The sequence below is a fragment of the Enoplosus armatus genome, chromosome 5 (assembly GCF_043641665.1).
Source record: "Enoplosus armatus isolate fEnoArm2 chromosome 5, fEnoArm2.hap1, whole genome shotgun sequence".
Taxonomy (NCBI): Eukaryota; Metazoa; Chordata; class Actinopteri; order Centrarchiformes; family Enoplosidae; genus Enoplosus; species Enoplosus armatus.
In genome coordinates, this window is record NC_092184.1 from 13,667,818 (window position 1) to 13,693,843 (window position 26,026).

At 40.3% G+C, this 26,026-nt stretch overlaps 2 protein-coding genes across 3 annotated transcripts; both read left to right on the forward strand.

Annotated features, from left to right (window-relative positions):
- The first annotated feature begins 654 nt into the window (after window positions 1-654).
- Window positions 655-13,199, forward strand: clptm1 (CLPTM1 regulator of GABA type A receptor forward trafficking). The gene is made up of 14 exons (XM_070905875.1): window positions 655-705; window positions 4,228-4,361; window positions 5,961-6,084; window positions 6,295-6,453; window positions 6,706-6,823; window positions 6,920-7,005; window positions 7,831-7,951; window positions 8,077-8,321; window positions 8,945-9,038; window positions 9,134-9,324; window positions 9,640-9,735; window positions 10,025-10,160; window positions 11,030-11,197; window positions 11,978-13,199. The coding sequence occupies exons 1-14, from the start codon at window positions 655-657 to the stop codon at window positions 12,148-12,150; spliced, it is 1,896 nt and encodes a 631-aa protein (XP_070761976.1). The 3' UTR covers window positions 12,151-13,199.
- A 1,938-nt stretch (window positions 13,200-15,137) lies between these two features.
- relb (v-rel avian reticuloendotheliosis viral oncogene homolog B) lies at window positions 15,138-25,358 on the forward strand. 2 transcript variants are annotated; one of them, XM_070905621.1, is made up of 11 exons: window positions 15,138-15,250; window positions 15,519-15,539; window positions 16,963-17,141; window positions 19,742-20,065; window positions 20,541-20,707; window positions 20,854-20,945; window positions 21,187-21,318; window positions 21,418-21,522; window positions 22,014-22,229; window positions 22,340-22,411; window positions 23,667-25,358. In XM_070905621.1, the coding sequence occupies exons 1-11, from the start codon at window positions 15,217-15,219 to the stop codon at window positions 24,116-24,118; spliced, it is 1,794 nt and encodes a 597-aa protein (XP_070761722.1). In that variant the 5' UTR covers window positions 15,138-15,216; the 3' UTR covers window positions 24,119-25,358. The 2 variants fall into 2 exon arrangements, with proteins under 2 accessions (XP_070761722.1, XP_070761723.1); XM_070905622.1 differs by having other exon boundaries at window positions 23,670-25,358.
- Window positions 25,359-26,026: the final 668 nt, after the last annotated feature.

Sequence of the window (26,026 nt, forward strand, 5' to 3'; positions counted from 1 at the left end):
ATATAAAAAGTAAAAGTACATGTGCAGAATGGCTCCTTTCAGAGTGTTAGCTTGTTGAATGATTATTACTAATTAATTAACATGTACTGTAGGCAGCATTTAATGTTGTAATAGGTTGAGGTAGAGCTTACGTATTGTTGTGTAAAGAAAATGCAGTATTTGCCTCTGGAATGCAGCATACTTGCAGTAATGTACAAGTCCTTCAAAATTAGTACATGAGTAAACATAGTTAGGCTACTTTCCATCAATGCAAATATAATATTGCGCCTTCATAGTAGAAAAAGGCTTAGTCTTAAGGCTTGCTCATTTGGTGAATTGAAAATAAAGGTTGACAGACATCAATTAAAAGGTTACAACTTGTTATAGCTATTTAATAAACAGTAGTACAGGTTCCATTTTAAGTTTTTAGAAAGCTTTCATTTTATTAAGTCACACGTCCGAAGATGCATGACTAGGCACAGTGTTTCATGCCGTTTCATCAGCCTTGTCACAAAAAGCAGCTTACAATATTTATCAGGCTCACATGTTTCATCACACCCCTGAAGACGCTCGTCACTCCGCTGACGCTACAACTGACCTCTCGCGAGGCTGAGCGCAATTTCCCAGCCAGCAGTGTGGTGTGGTGTGGTGTGTGCGCGATAGAGACAAGGAAAGATGGCGACGCAGGAGAGCGAAGCAACTAAAGCTACCGTGAGCAACGGCGAGGTAAAATGAATGACACTCTTATTACCCTATTTACTTTACATGTCCAGGGGAAGGGGGCCGTTTTGTTTGTCTGAGAGTTGAGTGCGGGGCCGGTAATGTTAACGTTAAAACGTGTTAACGATCATTACACGAGCCCCAGTGACGTTGTCAGTGCCGGTTGGTTTTAAAACGACCCCCTTCCTGCCGTTAACGATGTGTTGAGAAATCCTGACCGTTAGCGAGCAGATATACGGAGTGAGGACGGCGTTAACGGTCAGATCTTACCCGAAGACATACGTTTACATAAAAGCACCAAAGTTATTAGTTGACTCCAAGTGTGTTAGTGTGAGGCAGCTGACTGCTGCAGTGTGTCAGTTAGCTATCACAAGGCCTGAACCTGAACAACGCAGCTTGGCTTGACTAACCAGGCCAGTCTCAAGCAGCTCACACACACATTCCTTACCTACTTTTAAGTATTGTCAACTGCCTTTTATTTACAGTCAACTTCAAGCTCAACGTCCATTTTTCGACCAAGGTTTAACGTCACCTGGCATCTTGTTAACATTGGCAGGTTAGATGAATCAGGTGTAGCCATCGTCAAATTTAGGTAGCTGTTAACCCTAGAAAATGTTCTCTTAAATTGTTATAAAATCAGTTGTTCGAGGTAATTCGAGCGGTATCGAGGCAACTACTAATTATTTCCTGAGTGACAAATGCATATTACAAGTTACCAGAGGTCAAAGTGAATCATCACTCTCTAGAGGCAAGCCACTGGTTTCTCTTGAGCTCATTGCTCAATCCGAAGTCTGTCAGTCTTTGGCTTAACAAACACAAAACATTGATATGATAAAACAAGCAGACTGTAAAGCTGTAGAAAATATTTGATTTCTTTAACTTACTCTATTAAAGACCGTTCAGTAGTTTTTGTCATTGGACCAACGATCAATGGATTGTTTCAGGACTAGGCATAACTTTGGTTTCTTTGGATCCCTTCATGGTTTCAGTTTTAAATCTAGGGTATTCTTAACTCAGTTGTATTATCACATTGAAGCCATAGAGCTAAGCAGAAATCAAGCAAAAAGTAATCCCTGACAATCTCCCAAAAGGGTTTGCCAACATTTTCCACTGTTTTGAATTTTCAGATTGCCAGATTCCTCAATGTCTCTTACAACTGTGTGGGTAAAACAGGTGACAAATTTGTGTTGTTCAGGGAACAGAATATGTATTTTTTATCCATACAGTTAGAAGTGCCTTGTTAGGATTCTGGAAATACCTTCAAAACATATGTTAAATGTTGTTAAACAAGTTTTGGGGTATTTTACAGATCACCAGAGATTTATCTTGCGGAATAACTGATACCTAGCTCTGTGATTCAAATCTAATGGTAATGCACAAGTGGCAGAAACTATTACAAGGATACAACATGCACTTAGTGTCTCTTTTGTAATGAAATTGCTCTGTCAAGCTATTAGTTTTAGATGAGGCAGTTATGTTGCTCTCTAGGCCCACTGCTGATAAATCAGTTGAGAGACATTTCTCTGGTATTAATCTAGCGGAAACACTAAGTGGCTAGTAGCCAGATATGACCAGAGGTCTTTGCTCTTCTTTTCATTTTCTCAGTTTTTATTTAATTTTCTGCTGAGTACAGGTGTAACTGAATTGGACACAGTACATATGATGAAGTCAGCATTTTCATGTCTAAAATAACAGCCATTCGAAATTCACTTGTACTACCTGTCCTCTGAGTGGGGAAACACCATGTTTAATTTTAACAAACAAGCGTTTTTAGCCATAGTAATTGACACACATTCGACAGACATGCCTTTTATATCCTTATATCTATACCTAATAGTGCATATTAGCTTGCTTCTTCCTGTAGGAGGTAATGTCACCATATGTAGTAAACATTACCAGAGCAGTCTTCACTTCTCTGTGAACGACTGACTTATCTGAACCTGTGCCCTCTTCCTGTCAGACACACACAAGCAGTGACAATCCAGTGTGAAGCATTTACCCTGCCCCCTGAGTAGGTGGTTAAATGTTAATCCTTGTTCAGAGTGCGTAAATTGTAAATTATTATCTTGAGCTGGAACAGATATCCTGTTTCCGTTGGTGAGCATGTTGGTGATCCGTCTGTGTAGTGATTATTAAGTTGATCCCTCCAGGAGACAGAGATCCATGTCTCTGATAATAGAATGCTTCTATTTTAAAACAACAGGACATGGCAGCTCAGATGAAAAGCTCTATTTTGAGCCACTTCATGGCCTTGAAAGGTTCTGTTTATGATGGTGCTAGACCAGTGGCTTATCACAAACCGTAGCATTTTCACTGTTCCTGCTTTTTTAGGCCTTCTTGACACCCTAATAAATGATAAGAACCTGCTAAGTGGGAAACATTTTATACCCCCAAGTGTTGTTTGTTTCTAGAGGCCAACCTCTGCTCTCCCTTGTGTTGGTGACAATGGGGGAGATTAGATGTTTAGATAGTGAACGAGTCTCATGACTTGGCATGCGCTTGTGTATTGTGTCACTTGAATAGAATGTGGCCTTGCTGGAGGGGTGGGGGGCTACATGGACACGCTGAAGCAAACTAATGACAGATTTTACTGATCTGTAATATGCAAATATGCATGCTGGTACACCATTCATTTGTTCTCAGAAGAGTTATTTAAACTATGCTAAGGCTCTGTTTAGATCATGATATTTAAATTAGATAGTAGCCTGTCAATATCAGTTTAGACAGACTGATTAGTTGAGGTGATGTCTCTCAGCTTTATGCAATCTTTATATTTTTTCGATTTAACATTTAGTCTATAAAATGTCGGAAAATAGTAAAAATAAAAAAGCCCTAGAGCCTTATATTATGTCTTCAAATAGCGTGGTTTGTCTGACCAGAACAGCCTAAACCAAAATGTTTTCAATTTACAATTCTAGAAACAGAGAAAAACAGCACATGCTCTTATTTGAGAAGCTGGAATGAGAGAGTGTTTGGCCTTTTTTGCTTAAAATGTGACTTAAACTTAAGAATGTGATTGAAATTGTTGCCAGTTCATTTTCTAATCTGGCAAGTGTGTTATTTAGCCAAGCATACATTTCATTGCAAATGTCCTACTATAATTTTTTTGAAACAAAAGTATTTGCCATCATTACCTCCCTTTAGCACATCATGGAGTGATAAGTCTGACATTTGTTTTAATAAAAACAAAACGCAACGGTCATTGAGTAGTTAATCAATTATGTCTGATAAATTGTATTTTTGTCCTTTTTATCTGCACCTTCAGTCCTTTAAAGATGTATTGTAAACTCCCTTGTCTGACTGGAGATTGAAGGTGATTCAGTCCCATATAGATTATACCGTATCATTATATCACCACTTTGGGTTTTCAGTAAAGTACAGTGGCTACATCTGACTCTGAGTGCATGAATGGTTCCTTTTTACGACCAGTGAAGCTTTTTGACGACGTACTTCATTACATGAGGACATTAGTGCACCATCATTGTGACTTTCTTTGGCTACACTGACTGTGTGTCTGTCTGGTTGTAGGTGAGCAGCAATGGAGCTGCAACAACAGATGACCAGACTGTGCAGACAGCTGAAAATGCACAGGATCCTCAGCAGCAGCAACAGCAGCAACAAGCACCTAATGCATGGCAGGTCATTAAAGGAGTCCTCTTCAGGTGAGGTTTTTCTTTTTGTCTTTTAATCTGGCAGGCTTGCTCTCTCTCTTCACGAGCGCCCACAGATAAAAGCTTACTCTGATACTTTTGGTGTAATAATTAACAAAATACACAATTTGATATATTATGGTGGTGTTACAAATCCATATGAAAGTGACAAGTTAATGAAAAATAGTGTGCTGCTCTCTGCAGAGTTTAGTCTGTGTAGCCTGTCCATCTGCCATATTACTCACATTTGGCCTTAAAATCTGTTTCTTAACATTTTTCTGTGCACCTTGCAGCATAAAAGAATAAGACAAATAGTGTATTGATGAATTTCCATTTCTCTTTTGCTACAGTCACGAGGGAAAATTAGTTACCGCTCGACTTGATGGGTTGACAAGGGTCAGATCTCTCTACTTAATGTTGCTTTGTCAACTGTATTTTCTCAGTTGTTCAATAAGTGGTACTTTTTTATTGTGGTGGATGAACCAAAAGATCCTGCACTATCAATCACTTGTATTCACTTCATTAATGACGTTTTGGTCCACAGACTTTCATCAGGTAATATTCATACAAGCAAACGGCATTGGTGCCAAAAGAGTGAGTACAAGTAATCGACAGTGTGCAGGATGTTTTGGTTCTTTCAGAGCCAGTGAATGTGAGTTTATGATCCGACGCACCTGCCTACTCTCTGGAGTGCAAGAGCTTTATAGTAAGTGACTGTGGTTGTTATGTGTTGCTGTCTAGTGTGTGTAGATTGCAGTAGTTTTCAGGGCATTTTAACGGTTCATTTGTATGCTATGCAGATTCATGAATCAGTTAATGTGGAGGGCCATGTTCCTATTTAACCAAATGTACAGTACTGCCCTCATAGACAAAGGATTGTAAATACAATTCAAACCAAAAATAATTACTGCACAATTCTCTACATATTCCTGAACAGCTTCACCAAATGTAACTGATCCTGGAACAAATGTGGGCTGCAATAAAATAAAAAGGAGAAATACAATGTTACACAGCCCCGACAGTACAAGCTTACCAGACGTATGTGATGGGAGTAAGTGAGTGAGTGAGTGAATGAATGAATGAATGTATTTTTAGTATGTCAGTTTAACACATACCAATCAAAGAGGGAAGTATACACTAAAGCGCATGAAGGGAGGTTGGAAGTTAAACTGATAAAAATGAAAATATGTCAGTTCTTGATATTTTTGAGTATTTCACAATATTTTCTTTGTTTGCCACAGAATACTGTAGCGTTCTTCTTTTTCTCTTTATAACCATCCCTGATTTCATGATGCAGGAGAAGTATCTCTCTTAAAGTCTGAATGTAATGCAGTTTGACTGGATACAGTTAAATCAGATTAGCCTCCTTGTGGTTTCATTCTCCCCCGTGGCAGCTCTTCCAGTATCGAGATAAGGTTAAAGCAAAATACTATATATATATTTTTTTATGCTGATGTACCCAGTATTTGTCCATTTAGAAAAAAATTTAAGTATTAATCAGACTCTTCACTCCTGCTATTCCCTCCCCCTTTTTTCTCTATTATCTGTGACTTAATTCTTCATTTACTAAACCTTCCTTTCCTCTGACTCTGTTTGCATTTGTTCCTCCAGAATCTTCATAATCTGGGCGATCAGTAGTTGGTTCCGTCGAGGGCCATCCACTCCTGACCCCAACACGCCGGCCGGGGCACCCAGAGTACCCAGCAGGAACCTCTTCCCTAAGGACACCCTCATGGTATTACACCCGCCCCTCTGTCCGTTGCCTTATCTGCATCGCCAGCTGTTTTATTCAACATTTTTTAATTGAATTGAAGCTGGAACACCCTGATCCCCTCAAGTATTTAGACCACAAACCAGCGTTACCTCTTCCTTTCAGACTAACTTGCTCGCTCTCCCCTGACTCTGTAATATCATAAACACTTTTATTTTGTCACCGTGCCTGCAGGACCTGTACGTGTACGTGTCCCAGGAGGAGGTGTTCACCGACTTCAACAACACAGAAGCCCTGTTCTGGTTCCACAGGGATCTGGTCTATGGAGACTGGGCCACGGGGGAGAACGGGGACGGCTGTTACGAGCACTACAAGGAGATGGACATCCCAGAGGTGAGGGTGACTGAGGATGGAGCCGAGGTGCAATGTGAGAGATATGCAGCTGGAGAGTGAGGAGAGAGAGGGAGGTGTGACAGACAGTAGATGGATGGTGAGAAGGAGCAGGTATTAGTTTCAGAAATGAGGTAGACTTTGGTGAAGGACGAGAAGACAAGTTAGTAATGAACCTGACAAATGTGTACCATACTTTAGATGTGTATCTTTTGAAACTCTAATACTTCTTCCTGTTTGCTTGTGTATTCGCAGACAGTGCAGCAGAACGGTTCCCTTTACATGCACGTCTACTTCACTAAAAGTGGATTCCACCCAGACCCCAAACGCAAGGGGCAGTATCGCAGACTGGCAACAGTTCATTCAACACGAAGTGAGCACATGTGGACAACACACCTATTGTAAACTTTAAACAAAAGCTGTAATAAAATTTGATCATTTCTAACCTTTTACTTGTTTACTCTTTCAGTGCTGAATAAATTTAAGCGAAGAAAGTTTATGAAGACCAAGAATCTGCTAACAGGAGAGACGGAAGCAGATCCCGAAATGATCAAGGTTGATATATTTTTTTTGTACACTGTAGAGCTACACCAATAAATTGGCCAGGCTGATGTTATCTTATTGCAGATATATCAACATTGTATTTGTCAGATGATAAGTAACAAGAAAATTGTATTACAGAAATGACAAACTAGTTTTGAGGTAAGAAGGTAGAAATAGTGCTCTCTGGTGGACAAACTACATATGGTGACACTGACAAGTTGATTTTTCAACTGTAAAATGTTCAGCTCACTATATACGTTGGTCACAACCAAAAAAAAAAATCAGAGGGATCCATATCAAGATTGATTCTGTATGTTTAAAAAATTGCTATTATATTGTTATCAGATCAGGCTTTAGTACACTGTTTATTATGAATGGATATGTTTGACTGCGCCAAATGAGAATAACATCATGGTAGTGTTTCAAGTTGTGCCTTGACAACTGCAAAACCAGAGTTTGCCAATGTTATATTTTATATTACAGTTTGGATTTCTGATGTAGTCAAACAGAATCACCTCCTTGATGCAGACCTTTTCCTTGATTAAACTGATTTCCTGGTACAGTATTTTTCACCTAGGCTACCAGTTTTGTCTACACACATTTAATTAAAACGTACCCCGCAAGAAAGATTTTAAGAGTGAAAGTAATAAACCTTCTTGATCACAAAATAGTCAGTTACCCACACTTATGACATTGATTTCCAAATCAATCTTACAGAAACGTCTATTGTAGCTAATCGTGGAAAAGGCTTCGAGCAAAGAACCTAAATTGATTTTTACAAATTAAAATAAAAAAGCTCATCACTGACATGTCTAATCTAAATGTGCTTCCTCACAGCGGGCAGAGAGCCATGGCCCAGTGGAGATCATCTCTCATTGGCACCCCAACCTCACCATCAACATGGTAGATGACCACACTGCCTGGGTCAAAGGCTCGGTTCCCCCTCCTCTCGACCAACGTAAGTTCCTCCCACTCACCTCTGTGTCATTTACTGTTCAATTATGTATATTTTAAAAGGTCTTTAGTTCTTTATGTGGCAAACCATCTTTGACATTTCCACTCTTCTACCCTGCCTACACCTAGATGTTAAGTTTGATGCAGTGAGTGGCGACTACTATCCCATTGTGTATTTCAATGACTACTGGAACCTCCAGAAGGACTACTATCCCATCAACGACACCCTGACAGCACTCCCGCTGCGCCTCTCCTACTGCCCGCTGTCCTTGTGGCGTTGGCAGCTCTACGCTGCCCAAAATGCACGCTCACCGTGGAACTTCCTACCAGAGGACACTTACGAGCAGTCTGATGAAGACCAAGACTCTGTCAAGGTAACAGGTCAAGGGTCAGAGAGACAGAAAAATGGGGAAAAAAAGAATTGTATTAGATGTGACGAGATTCGAGTATTCTTGATTCTTTGATGCAGGTTTGCTTTTGGATTCCTTCAAGTTGAGTTGCAGTAATAATTAATAAAATAATATTTGGATATGATGCATTAGGGAAATAACTGGTTGATATATAATTAAACATAATGCTCTATCATTGTAGATTCATTTATCAGCTGCATGGATCATGGGGTTTGCAAAGCAATTTTGTCTGTATTTATAGATATAGATTTCTGTTGATTTTTAGTCACACAGATTTTAAAAAAAGATAATTAAGTTAGTATGTGGGAGGTGTATCTTTACAATGGACATCTAAACTCTCGAGCAGCTCTGCTTTCTAGTAGATGACATATAGTTATTATAGTTACATGTTATGTGGGTTGATATTTGATTTTACACGTACAATAAAATGCACCTTGCAGAATAGCCTGTATTGGGACGCCATCATTTCTGTGAACATTCAATTAGAATAGTATTTATTGTAGTATCATGAGCTACTATCCCTGAACAGGTGTACTTTAGATTGTGTTACCTCTAACTTTGAATTAAAAAAAAAACTCTTTATATAGGTGGCCCTTCTGGAAACCAACCCGTACCTGCTGGGACTCACCATTGTTGTCTCCATTGTGCACAGCATCTTCGAGTTTCTCGCCTTCAAGAACGGTAAGGTCACAACAGCCGGTCTGTTTTTAACAACAAAAGAATAGTTTGCACACTGTCTGTCTCTCGACTTCAACTCGCCACCATCTCCTCCGCAGATATCCAGTTCTGGAACAGCAGGCAGTCTCTAGAGGGCCTGTCTGTGCGCTCCATCATATTTGGAGTTTTCCAGTCTCTGGTGGTGCTGCTGTACATACTGGACAACGAAACCAACTTTGTGGTGCAGGTCAGCGTCTTCATCGGCCTTCTTATTGACCTGTGGAAAATCACCAAGGTTATGGACGTCAGAGTAAGTCAGAACAACACTTTGTTTTTTTGCACAATATTATTTCATTAACAGTATTTAATTCTTTCATCCTTAAAAGAATACAACACATTTCGGACCAACTTTAATGCAGCCTCTTCCACCTAGTTCATCCTCTACTAGACTGGACACAGTACCGGCTTTAGAGACCTTTAAGCCTAACAATTACATTTGATAATAAGTCTCGCATGTTTTTCCAACTTTCCTTTGCTTCCTTTTTGTTAATCCAAATGCTAACCTATTGTATCTGTACTTCACATTTTGCATTTGCAGTAACCGCCTATTTTTGTCTTTCTCTAGTTGGACAGAGAGAACAAAATCGCTGGGCTATTCCCAAGATTGGTATTCACAGACAAGTCAACATATGTGCAGTCTTCAACCAAAATCTACGACGATGTAAGTTTAACCAATACTCACCTACAGCCCTCTTTAACACCGGCCACATTCAGAGGACACTGCCTTCAAAAATACCTTTAGAGGACGTGATAATTCATTTATATAATGGATCACATGAATTCTGTGAAAGTCTGATTGTTCCTTAAGCTTTGTGCTGTAGTTGACCAAGCATTGCTAAATATATATTTTTCTGTAGGGATGAATAAGATCCCTAAAAGCATGTCGTGTATAAAATATTCCTTATTGGTTTGCTTTTATAACTCAATTCCTTTTCTCTCTTGTTGAACAGATGGCCTTCAAGTACCTGTCGTGGCTGCTCTACCCTCTGTTTGGCTGCTATGCGGTCTACAGTTTATTGTACGTAGAGCACAAAGGCTGGTACTCATGGGTACTCAGCATGCTCTATGGCTTCTTGTTAACCTTTGGTAAGTTTGTCTGAAGCATTTACACACATTTATATAAATTATCATTTAATCTTGTGTGTCCTTTTTGGTTTTTAGAAGAACATTTTTATTTATAACTTAGATACTCATAGATACACATAAATAGGCCTTTATAGTACATCAAAATAATTATAACTATGAAAAAGGAGAAAATTGTGGAAGAGGAGAGGCATTTACCTGTTAGAAATAATGTAGATGATTTATTTGTGTGCAATGTAACTGACCATGAATTAGCTAATGTACATGAAATGATGCAGGGAACACAAGTGCTGAATCCGCACATTGTTCATGTTTCTCTTGTATACAGCATGTAATTACCTACAAATTATAATAATTGATTACAGTTTAGGTCACAAAAAAGACAAACACATTGAACAGGAATTCAAATCATGTCTAATAGAAATGGAAAGATATAACATCATAAAAGTTTACGAGATGGCTGTCGATGTTTGTCATTGCGAGTCAGTTTATTTTGAAATTTGGAAATAGTAAACAACGTACATAAGTGAAATATGTGAGTGTTAAAATAAGTTGTATCTGAACATATTTTGTTGGACGATCATTTTAGATGAAGCAACACACACAGACATATTGGGGTTTTGTTCCTGTTTATGTAAATCTATTTTTAAAGGCCCGTGGTGAGGCTGATTAGCATTGTCTCTCTTAATTATCCTGCCTCTAAGTGGATGTACATACAGCTACTGTTTTTATACTTGCATCATGGTTACGTATCCAACTCCCAGCAGCCTCTGCTAATGCGCTGTGTATAAATAGACTTTACTGCCTCTGGTGTAAAATTGTTTATATTACCTAACCGGTGCCTTCCTTTCTCTCTGTTTTTGTTTTTTTAGGTTTCATTACAATGACACCACAGCTATTCATCAACTACAAAATGAAGTCTGTGGCCCACCTCCCGTGGAGGATGCTCACCTACAAGGCTCTCAATACCTTTATTGATGACCTGTTTGCCTTCGTCATCAAGATGCCCATGATGTACAGGATAGGATGCCTCAGAGATGGTATGTCAGAGATGATCTAAATGTTAATATAAGTTAAATAATCACCTGAAACAACTTGTTACAGTTAAAGCCATTCATTCAAGAGGAGCCATGTTGAGTTTGTAGCGTGATGAAGGTAGGCTCAGATGTGCAGTGTTTTTTCCGGAGGTGGTTTTGAATCATTGCTCAGTATGTTGGCAGCTAAAGTAGGTGGCCAGTTAATACAGACACATTTGTTGTTTATTTAAAGGGAAGGCTGTCCTGCTTTCTGGCCCTTCTGTTTTGACTTTGGCACACCAACACACAACAGAGGAAATGTACAATCATCGTCACTCAATGGCTTTGTGTTTGATTCCCTCTAACCACACAGCAACTGTCAAAATGTGTCGCAGCATCTGTTAAAATTAATCCTCCAACTCCACCTAGTGCTAACTCTGTGATCTCACTGATTTCCTCCGTGATGCCCTTTGCTGTTACCAGATAGTTTGTGAGAGACTGTTTCAGTGTAATTAAATATAAAGAGTCACAGTGCTGATCACGTTATACTTAACCATCCTAGATTCATAGATGTTGGCACTAAATACAACTGTTGGTGATTTAACCCATATGTTTTTTTTTTCTTTATTTCAATGGTTTGGTATCAGTTCGACTAGGTTTTGAGTTCTCAGCTCACAAGCTAAGTTTGATTTGGGTTTACAGACTACATTTAACCACTACAACTAAGACGGTTTGTACTTCATGGCAAACGGTTATTAAGGGAATAATGAATAACTTAACTAACCTCTGTTTCCTCTCCTGCAGATGTGGTGTTCTTCATCTACCTTTACCAGCGCTGGATCTACCGGGTTGATCCCAACCGGGTCAACGAGTTCGGCACCAGCGGAGTAGACCAGTCCCAGAACAACACAGCAGCGGCAGACGCTGCTCCTGCCGCCATCACAGACAAACCAGACGGGGAGAAGAAGAACGATTAAGTGAGACCACGCCCTTATCTGCCTCCCTGGCCCTCACTGCTGGGGCGAAGAGGACTTGTGGAAATCAGGCAGGGAGAGGAGGTTGTCGTTTAGCTGTCATGGACGCCACTACAAAAAAAAATGCAGTTCAACTGTTCCCTCTGATTTCTGTGTGGATCCACAGAGAATCATATTCAGTGTAGACTTGGTAAATTCTTATTTCTGTTCCCCGCCCTCTCGTTTTGCAGTTCAAGTGAAGTAAAACAAAACGTGATGTACTGTATTCTGTATGATTTCTCAGAGGGTAACAATGTCTTGGAGTTGAGGTTGGGAGGGGAACGGGTCGCAGTTATACTACATTTTTATATATATATACATATATATACAGGGAAGAAAGAGGCCAAGTGCAGCTTTTGTTCTTTGTGTAGATTCCTTGTGAATTTTTCTTTTCATTCCATGTGAGCACCGTGTTTCGGATTGCCTGGAAACTGGTGAGAGTAGTGCTGGAGGAAACTGGAAAGATCCTGAGTCATGATGGAAGTTGGGGGGGAAAAAAAAAAAGAGGTGGTGACTGGAGACGAGATAGATGACCCTACAGGACACTACCCACAAGACAGTGACTACTACCCTCAATTTTAAACAAATGGTTAATGTTCTAAACTTGAACATAAAAAAACAGCCTTGTTGGTATTAATATAAATATATTAATATTGTCAATGACTTAATTTTTGTTTTTCAGTCACTGAAGCATTCTTTTGTATGTCCTCCAACTGTACAGAATCTCAGATTATCATGTTAATAATACCGATGTCAGAACTGTCTAGCAGAAAACTAATTTGCAAGTCTAATTTTTATGTTCTCCCCTCAGCCAGACATCTGGTTTTCAAATTGTTTCATGTTCACGCTCCAAAACCAGATCACCTCGACAGACGCAGTGGAGACAGTCGGGTGTGTGCTGGAAGAAATACAGTGTCTCTTGTTTTAATTTTGAGTGCTGTAAACCCTGAAACAAAGAGGATTCCATGTTGGTACATATTAAATTTTGATTCATTCATGTTTATAGTAAAACTTAAGTGTGATTTAAAATGTCTATGCAAAGCTTTTTTGATTTTACTGTTATAAGCCACTCTGGTTTTTCTGTTTTACCATGAAACTACAAGGAAATACAGTTTAGGTGTGTAGTAATACAACATGCACGTTATCATGTTAGGCCTTTGTACTCTTTCACCCTGAAGGCTGGAGTTACAGGTTGCAACTGATTACTATTTTCATTATTGATTCTTCCACCAATTATTTTCCCCAATTAATTATTTTTGTTTTGACAGAAAACTTCACAAAAAAAAGGTGCCCACGTAAGGGCCAACACCTTTTTTCTTTTCCTTTTTTTTCCCCCAAAAACCAAATGTGGGGAATTTAAATGTGCTTGTTTTGTTTAACCAAAAGTCCAAAACTCAAAAAGATTCAATTTACAAAGAAATAAAAATGAGAGAAGCAAACAATACTCTCATTCAAGGGGCTGAAACCAGAAAATGTTTGAGTCACTTTTCCAAGCAACGATTGATTAACTATTAAAGATGGAGCTGTACTCGCTGCAGTGAAAATGCAGCAGAAATCAGACATAATAGTTTGTAACAGTACAATTAATCCTCAGTCTGGGGCCAAGCAGCCTGCTTTCAGACCTCTGAATTTCTGCCCACATTTATGATTTTTGTTTTTTCAGCGATTCAAATAGGTAATAGTAATAGCGCTGTTGGTATGCATCTACCAGGTGATAATTAGGAGATGTCACTTTCCTTTTAAGAAGCATCTACAGAAACACTCAGATGCCCTGATCTTGACCCTGATGTAGCATTTAACCCTCAAGCCACTGGTTAATAGCCAATCAATGTCGACTTGTAAAAGCTTTTAGAGTTCTAAAGAGGGAAACAAAACAGTTTTTTTTAAGTGTTTAGCAGAAATGTTTTATTTTCTTCTTTCCTCTCGTGAATCATCTCCCAGGTTGGGAAACACTGATTTAATTCTCTTCGTTCAAGATTCACTCAGACACTGACCATCCACAGATTCATTGTAACTGTGGACTATTATACTTTGACCTCATATTTTTCTCACAGTTGTAGTTTTCTTGTCTCTAACATCGCTGCAGCTGAGATGAGTTATCTATTTTTATTTTATTTTACTTCCCCTAAACGCCTCAACTTTCGCTTTCCGTTTCCTTTAAATCGCCTGTCCTCTGTCTGACCAGCAGGTGTCACTGTGCATGTTAACTTGAGCAAAGAGTCCATAGTTGACGGTAGAAGAAACTGGAATACGTCACTTTTTAAGGGCAGTTACTGAACGTGCAGAGAGGTTATTGGTGCAGTTTGACAGTTATAATTAATTAATCTCCCTTAGTTTGTCTGAACAGGAGATGTTACAGGATAACAGCATGATGCAACCAGGACACATCTAAAACATTCATTTCAATAGCTGGGAAAAACTGGCTTTAACTAGCTCAGGTGTGGTTTATAAATAAGTGGTGTTTGTGTGTGATGGGATGGAGGCTCATTTAAATAGTTGCCAATTGTTTTGTATATGCTATGACGTTGGGTAAAAACACAAAACTTAATGGAAAAAACTAAAAGAAAAACTTACTTAATGGAAGGAAAAGGCTCCCCTTTTTTGGGGTCACGGTTCTCTTTTGACCTCAAGATGATAAATATTCAAATTAATGAAACTTTTGGCTCAATAAGGCTGCAGTACGTTACCTGCTGTCCGGGAGGGGGGGTTCCCGTCTGGGAGGTGACATGACGTTGAGGGGATTTCCACCCTGAACCAGCCAATCAACGAGCCTGCAGCGGAAACGCAAAACTGAAGCAAAGTAATCTTCAGACTTCATTCGACACATGGCTTCTAGTCCGTTTGACACCTTCACACGGGTGAGCCGGTTTCTAGTCTGACGAGTCTCTTTTTTTAAACCTGAGCTGTTTTAAAGAGAGGGACACACGTTTTGAGCCAGAAGAGAAGACCGATAGCGGAAACTATCCGGTTTGGAAAGAGTTCAAGGACACGACGGCGGAGTTCATTGTCTTTAAGGACTCCTCACATGCGATGAAAGACATGGACATCTTAAACGGTACCCCTGGTAGGTTTTTAAGTGTTAATCTTAATGTTTGAGTTTGTGTGCGCGCGCGCGTGTGTGCGCGTGAGAGAGAGAGGGAGAGAGAGAGAGAGAGCTGACATCATCACCAGGCATGTGATTTGTCGGAGCTGAGGAGCCAACACCCATTCCCGGGATATGAGCACTCCTGCCCGGCTCTCACTGCTCCGCTTTGTGCAGCTTCAACATCTACAGTCACACAGCTGTGTGTTTGCTGTGTTCACTGACAGTTTGCTCTCTGTTTGTCCTGCAGAGCGAGTGGTGTTAGATATCGGTGAGTACGGACTCTTTTTGTTTTTGCTTTTTTAACTCTTCTTTTTTTTTTTTGCCCCAAGAGGCACAAAGTCATGCATGTGTGAGGTGTTATTGCAAAGTGAGGCCTGAGGCGACATCATGCAGAAGGAGAAGTAGACTGTCAATAGTATGTCTGCTTCCTCTTCTGGTATTGTGACGTTTCTCTCAAAGCCTCTGGTTAGTAAGGTGGCCCGAGGTGCAAACTTAACCATTTCAGTTTTATTTTATATAGTATACATTTGGTGCATATAAGACTACAACTTATTTTCAGTATTCATTAATCTGCCTATTATGTTCTGGTTTAATTGTCCATATACAGTACAAGTCTATAAAAAGCAAAGGTAAAAATAGTGAAAAATGTTCATTATTGTTTGTGCATTAAAACTGCTTGTATTTAATGTGTTGCAGTTTAAAACCTAGAGATGTTGAGTTAACTATCAAAGAAGAGTAAGAAAACCAGCCAATAGTCACGTTTGAGAAGCTGGAACAAGTCATTTTCCCCCCTAATACAATACTTTAATGTTCAATCAATTATTAAAATTGTTGCTAGTTGATTTTCTAGATAGATTGATAATTTTGGCTGTAATTGCATCTGTTGCTTTGGTAATATTTTGTACACTGAGGCTGCAGGAAAATCTCATTTCTGTTTGGTTGGAAATTGTCAGACATAGACCTCAACCACAAATCATGGTATGTTTAACGGCTGGTAACTATAGCAACAGCCCTCCCATTAGTTTCACCTGTGACAGACTTAACTCTGGATTCAACTAACTAATCAACCATTTTATTACGTTTTATATTTTTTGGTAATTGGTCATGGTATAAATACAATATTGCACCTTTAAGTGTCCTGATATAGAAAATAATGGATTGTGTGTGGAGTTAACGACACTTTGAAGTTCAGCGTACACAAACAAGGCAAAGTCTTGTTATACACCGCTGTAACACTGAGCATAAAACACATCTAATATAAATACACACTTAAAATACAAAAACACAGGACATTGTTTAGCTAAGGTGGCAACACACCCCGATCCTGATGCATCTTGTCCCGTGATGATCAGTTTAGTTATTAAATGGCAGCTTCAATATAAGTCACATTATTTGAATATATGGCATTTTCTGTGTAAGAAAGTGCCTCTTTACCTGGAGGATTAATGTTATAGTTCTTAAAAATGTAAAGTTTTTTTATGATGTTCAGCTCTGTTTCTGCTGTAAAACACTGTGGGAATATAAATATAACCTGTAGAGATCATATATAATCTCTACCTTGTCTGTTTATCTTGGTACGTATTCTGGAGATTTTATCATTTTATATCTGTTTGTTAAGATGTTTTCATCCTAGTTGCAGCCCCACTTCTCAGTTTGAAAGAAACGACCAACACAAATTTTCTTTTTCACAGACCTCATTCAAGAAATCATCCGAGAGGACGGTGAACGGTCGGGTGCCTCCCTCCCTGGACCTCCTTCGCCTCCTGCTAACCTCCGCTGCCAGCCACACAGCCAGAACCACAGGAGTCGCCGACAGAGCTCCTCGCCACCATCTCAGCCCGTGCTGCTGGCGAGAGGCACTGCCTGTCAGGTGAGTGGGCTCAAAAACATCACAGTGTGACAAATTTGTTCCAGTGTAGTCATTTGTGTTGTTGTGGTTTATCTGGTGTTGATCTCAGTTAGCAGTTTCCTACATTTCCTAGAACGACTGTTGGCAGCACCGAGAGGGCAACCATGAAGCTGTGTCCATCAGGTGTGGGATAGATATATAGACAGATGATAGATCCTTTTTTCTAAATGATTCTTGTATATAAAGTGTTAGAAAAGCTGCATATTTTAGCTTTAATCTCAAGACTGAATACAAACGTCCTTTTAAAGATTCAAGGAAATTGTAGCATTTTAGTCTGTGCTACCAGACTTTATTCATAAACTTCATAGACAGCAATTTTGATAATCATTTAATTGTTTTAGTTAATAATCAAGCAAAAATTTGCTTCTCAAAGGTGAGGATTTCTTGCTTTTTTTATTGTTAATTGAATATATTTTGGTTCTGACATTTCATGGAGTCAACGATTAATTAAAACAATCAGAAGGTTAATCGATGATGAAAATACTCAAATATTGTTCCATGCAGGCACAGACAAACTAACCCCTTTTTGTTGTTGTTGTTGTTGTTGTTGTTGTAGTTGTAGTTGAGGCAGCCAGGCAGGTCGGGCTCTTACCATAAAGCACGTGGTTTACAGACAGCAGAGAGATCAGAAGTGCTGTAATCTGATAAGACGGTAGTGATGCTGCAGCCTGCACAGTAATAAAGTAGGGTGCAAGAAAGATGAAACTCTTTGTTAGGAAATGACACGTGTCATGTGAGATTGCTAAATTTGGGAGTTTTTGTGTGTAAATACAGTTTGTTAAAAAAAAAGTCTTTGCAGCCTGTGATAGAGGCTGACACACCTCCTCAGCATGCTTTTCTGTGGGAGGAGGCTGAGAGAGAGAGAGAGAGAGAGAGGGAGGAGGAGGAGGAGGAGGAGGAGGAGGAGTGGTTGGAAGAAGTGTAATCTGACTCCTACTTTCAGTTTGCCCGTCCTTTCTGTTTACTAGCCAAACCCACTGGGGGTGAGAGGTCACATTCTTCGCCCCGCGCCGCTTCTCCAATTGGTCGATCCACGTCGGGTCGAGGTTGACTTCCTATTTCCTGTTCACTGGCTCAGTCTGCCAGGCTTTTGTTTTAGCTCAAGTCTTTTGAGGCTAACAGGTATGCCCGGATTCACACGCTCGCAGACGCACACACGAACAGACATCTGTGGCTCGGCCGGATATTGTGAAACATGATCTCATGCAGAGGCATCACCCAGATCTCTGCAGCAATGGTTTAATGAGCTCTCAGCCTGATTAAACCGCTACACAGGCGACAAAGGGGTCAACTTCGGTACTTCTTTGTTCCCTGCAGGTTTGATTGTTCATCTGTCGTTCAACTGATCCTTCAGCTAGGCTAAAACTTAAGTGTGTTTCGTGAAGTTTTACATTTTTGTTTGTGATACTTTTTCTTTCTGTTACGTCGAATTGAAGCCATTTAGAGGCCTAACTGGGCAGAAATTAATGAGAAAGTGAAAGCAGCACTGAGAGAGAGAGAGAGAGAGAGAGAGATGTACTCAACAACAAGTCTGAGTGGGAACGGAAAGAGCTTGGTGGTCTGTGGCAGAAATAAGACATTAAACTGCAAGAGGAGGAGTCAAATGAGCACATGGTTAACTCCGTGCACTGATAGAAAGCACATGTATGAAGAAAAAACATGCAGTGACTCAGTTTTGCTGCTTGTTTTCACTGCAGCTATGATGCAGAATGTGTCAGCTACAGTGTCATCTGCTGTAATGGATGACAGAGGTCTGTTTTATACTTTGAAAACATGCCTGTGACTGTTTATTTTTCTCTGATTGTAAGTTGATGTTGTTTTCTAATGTTGCTGGGATGTAGACCTTTAGAGGTGCTCAGATCTTAAGTAAAAGTATGTAAGTATTATCAGCGAAATGTGCTTAAAGTATCAAAAGTAAAAGTACTGGTTCTTCAGAAAAATTACCCCAGTGTCACATTAATAGATTGTTAATACTTATGCATAAATATGTAAGAAGTGCCGCTTTACTGTTGTTGCTGGTCGAGGTGGAGCTAGTTTACCAAGTGTGTTTTCATGTGAAACTCGTCATCTGTAAAGTAGCTATAGCTGTCAGATAATTAAATTTTATACCACTGTGTATAGACATTGTGGATATTATTACAGCTCAGGAGAAGACAATAGAAGTTGCTACTTGATACAAATATGTGGGTATTTGGCTCGATTAATGTTTTTCTTCTAAACAACATGTTGAAAACCTTGTTAAGAAACAGAGACGCAAGTTTCTCTTTTGAAGATAGGAGAAGTGCTGGTCGCCGCTGCCAATTTAAAGCCATTCAGGGCAATTTACCATCATATTTCTGCAACTACATTCATCCTGCAATAATTGTCTGAGATCACAGGACACATATCTGCTTTGGCCTTTAATCTTTTGGATTGTATTGTCTTCATCTTTTCATGCTGCTGTCTTGGCCTGGTCTCCGCTGCCAAAGAGGTTTCCCACCTCAATGGGACTTCTGTGGTAAAGGTAAATAAAGGTTAAATTGCATTGTTAATAAGTTTGTGGGTTTTTTTCCCCATCACAGCCACCCTGCGCCTTCCCTCAGGCCCTGCAGCAGTTGTGCACTTCCAGAGAGATGGCTCATCCTTCCCGGGGAGCCGGCTCCTCACGGCGTGGTCGAGGCTCCTCGTGTTTGCTGGCCTCTCGGAGCTGCGGCGGCGTTTCTTCTCAGAACAGAGGAGGCGACACCGAGATGCTGGAGCGGATTATGGAGAAGCCCAAACTGGTGGTGGTGGAGGAGCCCAAGGAGAGAGGCATGAGGTTTCGCTACGAGTGTGAGGGACGCTCTGCCGGCAGCATCCTGGGGACGTCCAGCACTGAAACCAGCAAGACTCAGCCTGCGATAGAGGTAGACACATTACATTTTGGTTTTTGTTTTGGACCTTAAAGGGGGTTTACTAGCGCTCAGACAGTTGGAGAGGTTTTAACCACAGTTGCTTTTTTTTGATGTGTAGACTTGAACCCCTCGTGAAGACGGGTGGAACTGGAAGGATGTGGGTTGTTAGAGTCAAGTAGAAAGTCCCCTCAAATCCAAGCTCAAGTGTGGTCAAAGACGGGTGGTTTATCCCCTGCCTGCATACTAACAAACTCCCACACATTCATCTTCACCTTTTATACAAACGCCATCACGCAATGAGGACAACACTTGAGGCGCTCACTCGATTTGCTCAATATTTAGTTTGGTATGGTTAATTTCTTCTTGGTGAAAGGGGTACCTCGGGCACTGGTGATCAGATTTTGACTGGTGATGTGCTGGTGCCTTGTATTTTTCTGTCTCCTTCCTACTTCTCTTTTTCATCTCCCTGTGTTGTTCTCCTTTTCAGATTCAAGGTCCCATTGACCACTTAAAGAGGGTCACAGTCACCGCATCCTTGGTGACCAAAGACCTCCCACACAGGCCTCACCCTCACTGCCTCGTGGGTAAAGACTGCCCGAATGGTTCAGGAATCTGCGTGGTCATGCTCAATCCTCACAGCAACCGACGTCACAGGTGCGTCTCTCGTTTATCTCTCGTTTATCTCTCGTTTATCTCTTCCCCTCCAACTCATGACTTTTTATTAAATACATGTTTTCTTTAGACTCTTGACATTTCAACATCTTTCTTGCTTTCTCTTCTTTTGTTGTGGACTCTTGTAGCTTTGCTAACCTTGGCATCCAGTGTGTGAGGAGGAAAGAGCTGGACACTTCACTTCAGAAGAGGAGAAACCAAAATATCGACCCCTTTCAAAGTAAGTGATCCTAACACACATTCACACACACCTCTTCAGAACTTAGTTAATATTGTCATCTTTCTAGACATCCATATATTTAAGTATAAAGGTTGATACAGTTTCTCAGATCAGAATCAGAATCAGAAATACTTTATTGATCCTCGGGGGGAAATTGTTCTTCTTTCCTCACTGTTAGAATTCGTAGTGACTCCTCGAAACAGACTTCATGATTTGATTTTTGTGTCTTTTCATTCCTCAGCTGGTCACTCAAAGGGCATTGAAGACATGGACATGAACGTTGTGCGTCTGTGTTTTCAGTGTGAGCTCGAGTGGGACGACGGCAGGAAAGACAGCCTCAGCCCAGTGGTGTCCAACCCCATCTATGACAAGAGTAAGACATCGCCGAACACACACTTGTGACTCTTGACCACAGCATAACCGACCACACCAAAAATATGTTTCCTGATTCTCACACATTGTTTTTTCACAGAGGCCACGACTACATCACAGCTGAAGATCACCTGTTTGAACCAGAACAGAGGCTCCTGCATCGGAAAGACGGAGATCTACATGTTGTGTGACAAAGTGCAGAAAGGTACGAGGAACACATATCCACAATATACAGAGGGTGGACAAGATCTGGTTCACTCAGCAGACTACAGGAGTTAAGTGTAGAGAACATCCTGGGTCCGATTCATACAACACCAAACTGCAGACATTTAGAGTACGATAATGATGTGACTCTCCCTCTCTAAGCTCCCAAACTGTTGAGTAGATAACAACTATTAAAACAAGGTGCTGCTGATATGAAATAAGGCATGCTAATGTGACTTAATGTTTGGGCCACCAAATTGGTATTTAATGCAGGGTTTTTGCCGTAGAAAGGAAAATAACATAATAAATGAATGTTAAATGTCATGAACTCAACTTGAAGCTAAGGTAGACAGATAAAACACTTGTTAGGATAAATTAATATATAAATAGCAGGCACATTGGACAGCACTTGGACTTTGAAATTGAAAATAATTCTTTATTCTCAGGTTGCTCATTTCTCTTGACTAACTGTGTGTTGTCGCTGTTCCACAGATGACATAGAGATCATCTTCAGGCGAGGGTCGTGGAAGGCGAGCGGGGAGTTTGCCCAGACAGATGTGCACCGGCAGATCGCCATCGTGTTTAAGACTCCACCTTACCAGGACCAGGACATCACAGAGGAGGTGGAAGTCAGCGTGTCCCTGCGTCGCCTCTCAGACCAGATGGAGAGTGAGCCGATCAGCTTCACGTACCTGCCACACAACCCAGGTCAGTCAGGACTGTACAGCAACTCTATGGTTATTGATGGCAGTGTACTTTATTTTTTAGCCAGAAACAATAACAGCAGGTTTAGTGAAGGTTTTCTGTCCTCATTTCAGATCCATATGAGGTGAAGCGGAAGAGAAAGATAAAGTCAGACATCAGCTTCCGAGAGAAACCTTGTGTGATAGGTGAGGATTGAACATCATCCCTCCTTTTCTTTCTTTTGATTGAATGTTTTCTTTTTTCATGTTTACTCGTGTTTACTGTGTCTAGAGCAGTCAGGAGGTAAACTGATTCAGACACAAGTAGCCTTTGTTTGTCTGTCTGCTTGTCTGTATTTGCCATTTTTCACAGCATTTTAACGTGTCTTTGCAGGAAAAGCACAGGTGTTGGTATGAATAACATTAAAGGTCATTTTAGCTCTATGTTTTTATTCTTTGTAGTCGTAGCTTTGCATGATTCACAGTTCGAAAAAGTCATTATTTATCTTATACTGGCCCTTCATGCAGCCCCTCAGTTCACCGTGAGGGGCAGTAATTCATGACAATGTGACAGTGAGGTAGCATGCACAATACCAGGACCCTGAAACTGAAGCAGCTAAATGGAATTTATTATTTACACCAATGCTCGTTAAAAAAAGCCTATTGTGCATGCTGGCTCACTGGCATGACGTACCAGGAAACCTGAATGGAACAGAGCCATTGTTAATGTTATTAAGTACTCTTGTGCTTTTCCTGCTGTAGCGAGTCAAAATGTGTCTGCTGTGAAAAAACGGCCTATTAGAAGTAATTGTTTTGCCTCTGATAAACATAAAAGTGTGGATAATGACTGAAGTGTTGTTATAAACCCACATTGAGATGCACTGTATATAGAAAATTGCTTTTCAACAGACTTTATTACAACAGGATTTTAGGACAGATCCATAATGCCCTGCAACAAATGTGTGAAATCAGACACGAGGGTAGATTATAACCCCTGTCTCTGTTCAAGGACGAATAGAGACACAGTGTTACTTGCATGAATATTTCAAATCTCTGTCTCATCATATGATAAGAAGTCACATGATGATGACTAGACAGAGAAACTGTAACCAGATAACATGACATTTGCCCAAACTGCCCAAAACAGGCTGCTGGAATACACAGAAATATGAGACGGTCACATATATATGTACACATGATTGTGATACTCTATAATGTGTATGACAGGCTTATTATAATAAACACACATGCACATTTTGTTCTGACACCACCATCGATTGCCTACACTTCTCAGAAAAGTCGTGAAATTAATATCTAAATTTCTTCCTTTGGCAAAGAATTAAATAATATCCAGGTGCAAACAGCAAGAATCACAAGTCGTGATCAAAGTATAAAGTTCTTTACCTAATAACTTTATAACAGGAATTTATTTTCTTTGTAACACAATCCGTTTCCTCTCCAGCAGCTGAAAGTGCACCTGCAGCAGAGCAGCCCTTCCACTTCCCGCAGCCTTCAGCCATGATGTCTCCAGACGAGTGTTGTGCTGCCCAGCCCGGGGCCTCCGCTTTAGGGGAAATGTGTTACAACGAGACCCAGGACTCGAGCAATAGCACCGATGCGGCGTCCATCATTAATCAGCTGCTAGAAATGCCTGCATTATGGGAGATGATTGACCCGAGCCTCACCTCGTCCATACTCTCTGGCTTTGAGCAGGGGGCCGGGGCCGACGCCAACCCCATGTTTGCCAACATGGACATGAACTTTAACCAGAACTTTGGCTCGTACGCTCAGGACTTTTCCCATTATAGCGACTTGCAGTTCAACATGCTTGTCAATGAGAGCCAGACTCCGCAGTCAGAGGCACAGGACAGCCCCTCCAACATGGTTCAGGTGAAGACAGAAGAGGAGCTATGAGGACGGCATAGTCAGGACCATGTAGCGCTCTTACACTCTCGACTACAAAAACGTAATTAGACATTTTGGGAAATATGCTTATTAGCTTTGGACAGAGCCAGACTAGCTCTTTCCCCGATTCCCGTTCTCGTGCTTCATATTTAGCAGACACGAGTGGTATCAATCTTCTTGCCTAACTCTCGGCAAGAAAGCGAATAAGTGCATTTCCCAAAATGTTGAACTTTTCCCATAACGCTTCTGTATTTAGAGCCAACCAAGATTATGCTGTCCCAAATCCAAGACAATAATAATAACTTTATTTATATAGCACTTTTCAAAAACAGAGTTACAAAGTGCTGTATATACATGAAACAGAGCAAAGCAGTGAAAGACATGGGGAAAAGGGACAAAGTGTCAGTTAGCAAAGCAATTACAAATATGAATGTAAAAACAATCTAATTAATATAACAGAGAAAAGGTAAATAAATAAAAAACAAAATAGAATCAAAGATAAAAAGCGGCATTATACAAGTGTGTTTTGAGGAGTGATGCCTGCTTGCACTGTGTAAGTATCTGCAGACTCATTTGGTTTCACAACTGCATTGTTGCCCTCTCACTAACCCCATATATCTGTCTGAACGCCTTGCTGGTCAAGGCTTTTAGCAACCAGGAGCAGGTCAACATTCCCACATATTTTTCCCATAATTGCTGCTAACATTAATCTTCGGGCTTAAGGTCAGAGGAAGGCGATTTTAATGAGAACTCATGAATATATTTAACTTGGGAACAGTAGAAACCCGTCCATAAATTGCTGTCTATTGTAGTAAATCATTGGTAAGACTGAATTCCTGTCATGTAATGTTTGTGTAAGGTCTGTTTTGTTTGCTTCAGCATGATTTTAGGGAAACGGCCTGACTTCCTACTAGAAGTTGTCGGCAGTGTGAAAGGATTTTAGTTTTAAAAACACAAAGTCTTGAGTAGTTTCTGATCTGTTATTCACATTATTCACGTCTGTGATTACTCTCTGTTGATGTGGCCGTCGCACCAGCTGTCTTGTTTAATATTTAATCGACTTAACAGAAACCAGTCCTCGTATTCATTGCTGTTTGTGTCGGTTCCTTTTGTTCTGCAGTTTCACTCTCGTGTCAGCCATTCAAATTTCCACTCGCAGCTTGTCACGAGTCCAGCTCCGCCCCCCTTCGCCGTAGCACTGTAATGTCAATATGTCAGAAAAGAAAAAATTAAATGTTGATCGGTGTTATTTCTGTCACGTCGTTACTTCCTCTGAAACGGACTACTGCTTTTGTGATGATTTGTTCGACTTCAAAAGAGTTTGCAGAGTGACAAAAAGGGAAGAAGACACTTTTGAATATCTTTAGCTGCCTGCCTACACACATTCCTAACCTGCTTGCTCACTTAGAAAACCAATGAATCTTGCCAACAAGTGTTTTTTTATATGCTTTTCACATCAGTTTTAAATGTCAGCAATGTCACAAGACAATGCTGAATGACTTGTTTGTCCAAGGAATTAGAGAAACGTTCGCATGAAAAGTGTCCTTAGTTGTTTACGGTTATCAGACACCTTCAGGTCCATTTAGTCACAGCGTCTTAGCCTCACACAAGCAACCCAATACCTTTTAATTCTCAAAAACTTGGCTGTCACCTCTTACAGTAATCCAGGCTGAAAAAAATCTATTTCTCCTTTCAGATTGTGTGGTTTTTGCTGAGTATTTTGTAAGGCCACATTCTTCTTGGGAAACTTGTAAGGCCACTTTAGAAACTTTCATATATTGAGACAGATTGGGAAATAAACACTATTATCTAACCATTTTGAAATGTCAAATGCTTCTTGTGCCAACTTCCAAATTACGGTTTGTGAGTAAATGTTTTCTTAAAGTTATAATCCTTAAATCAAACCCAGTTTTTAAT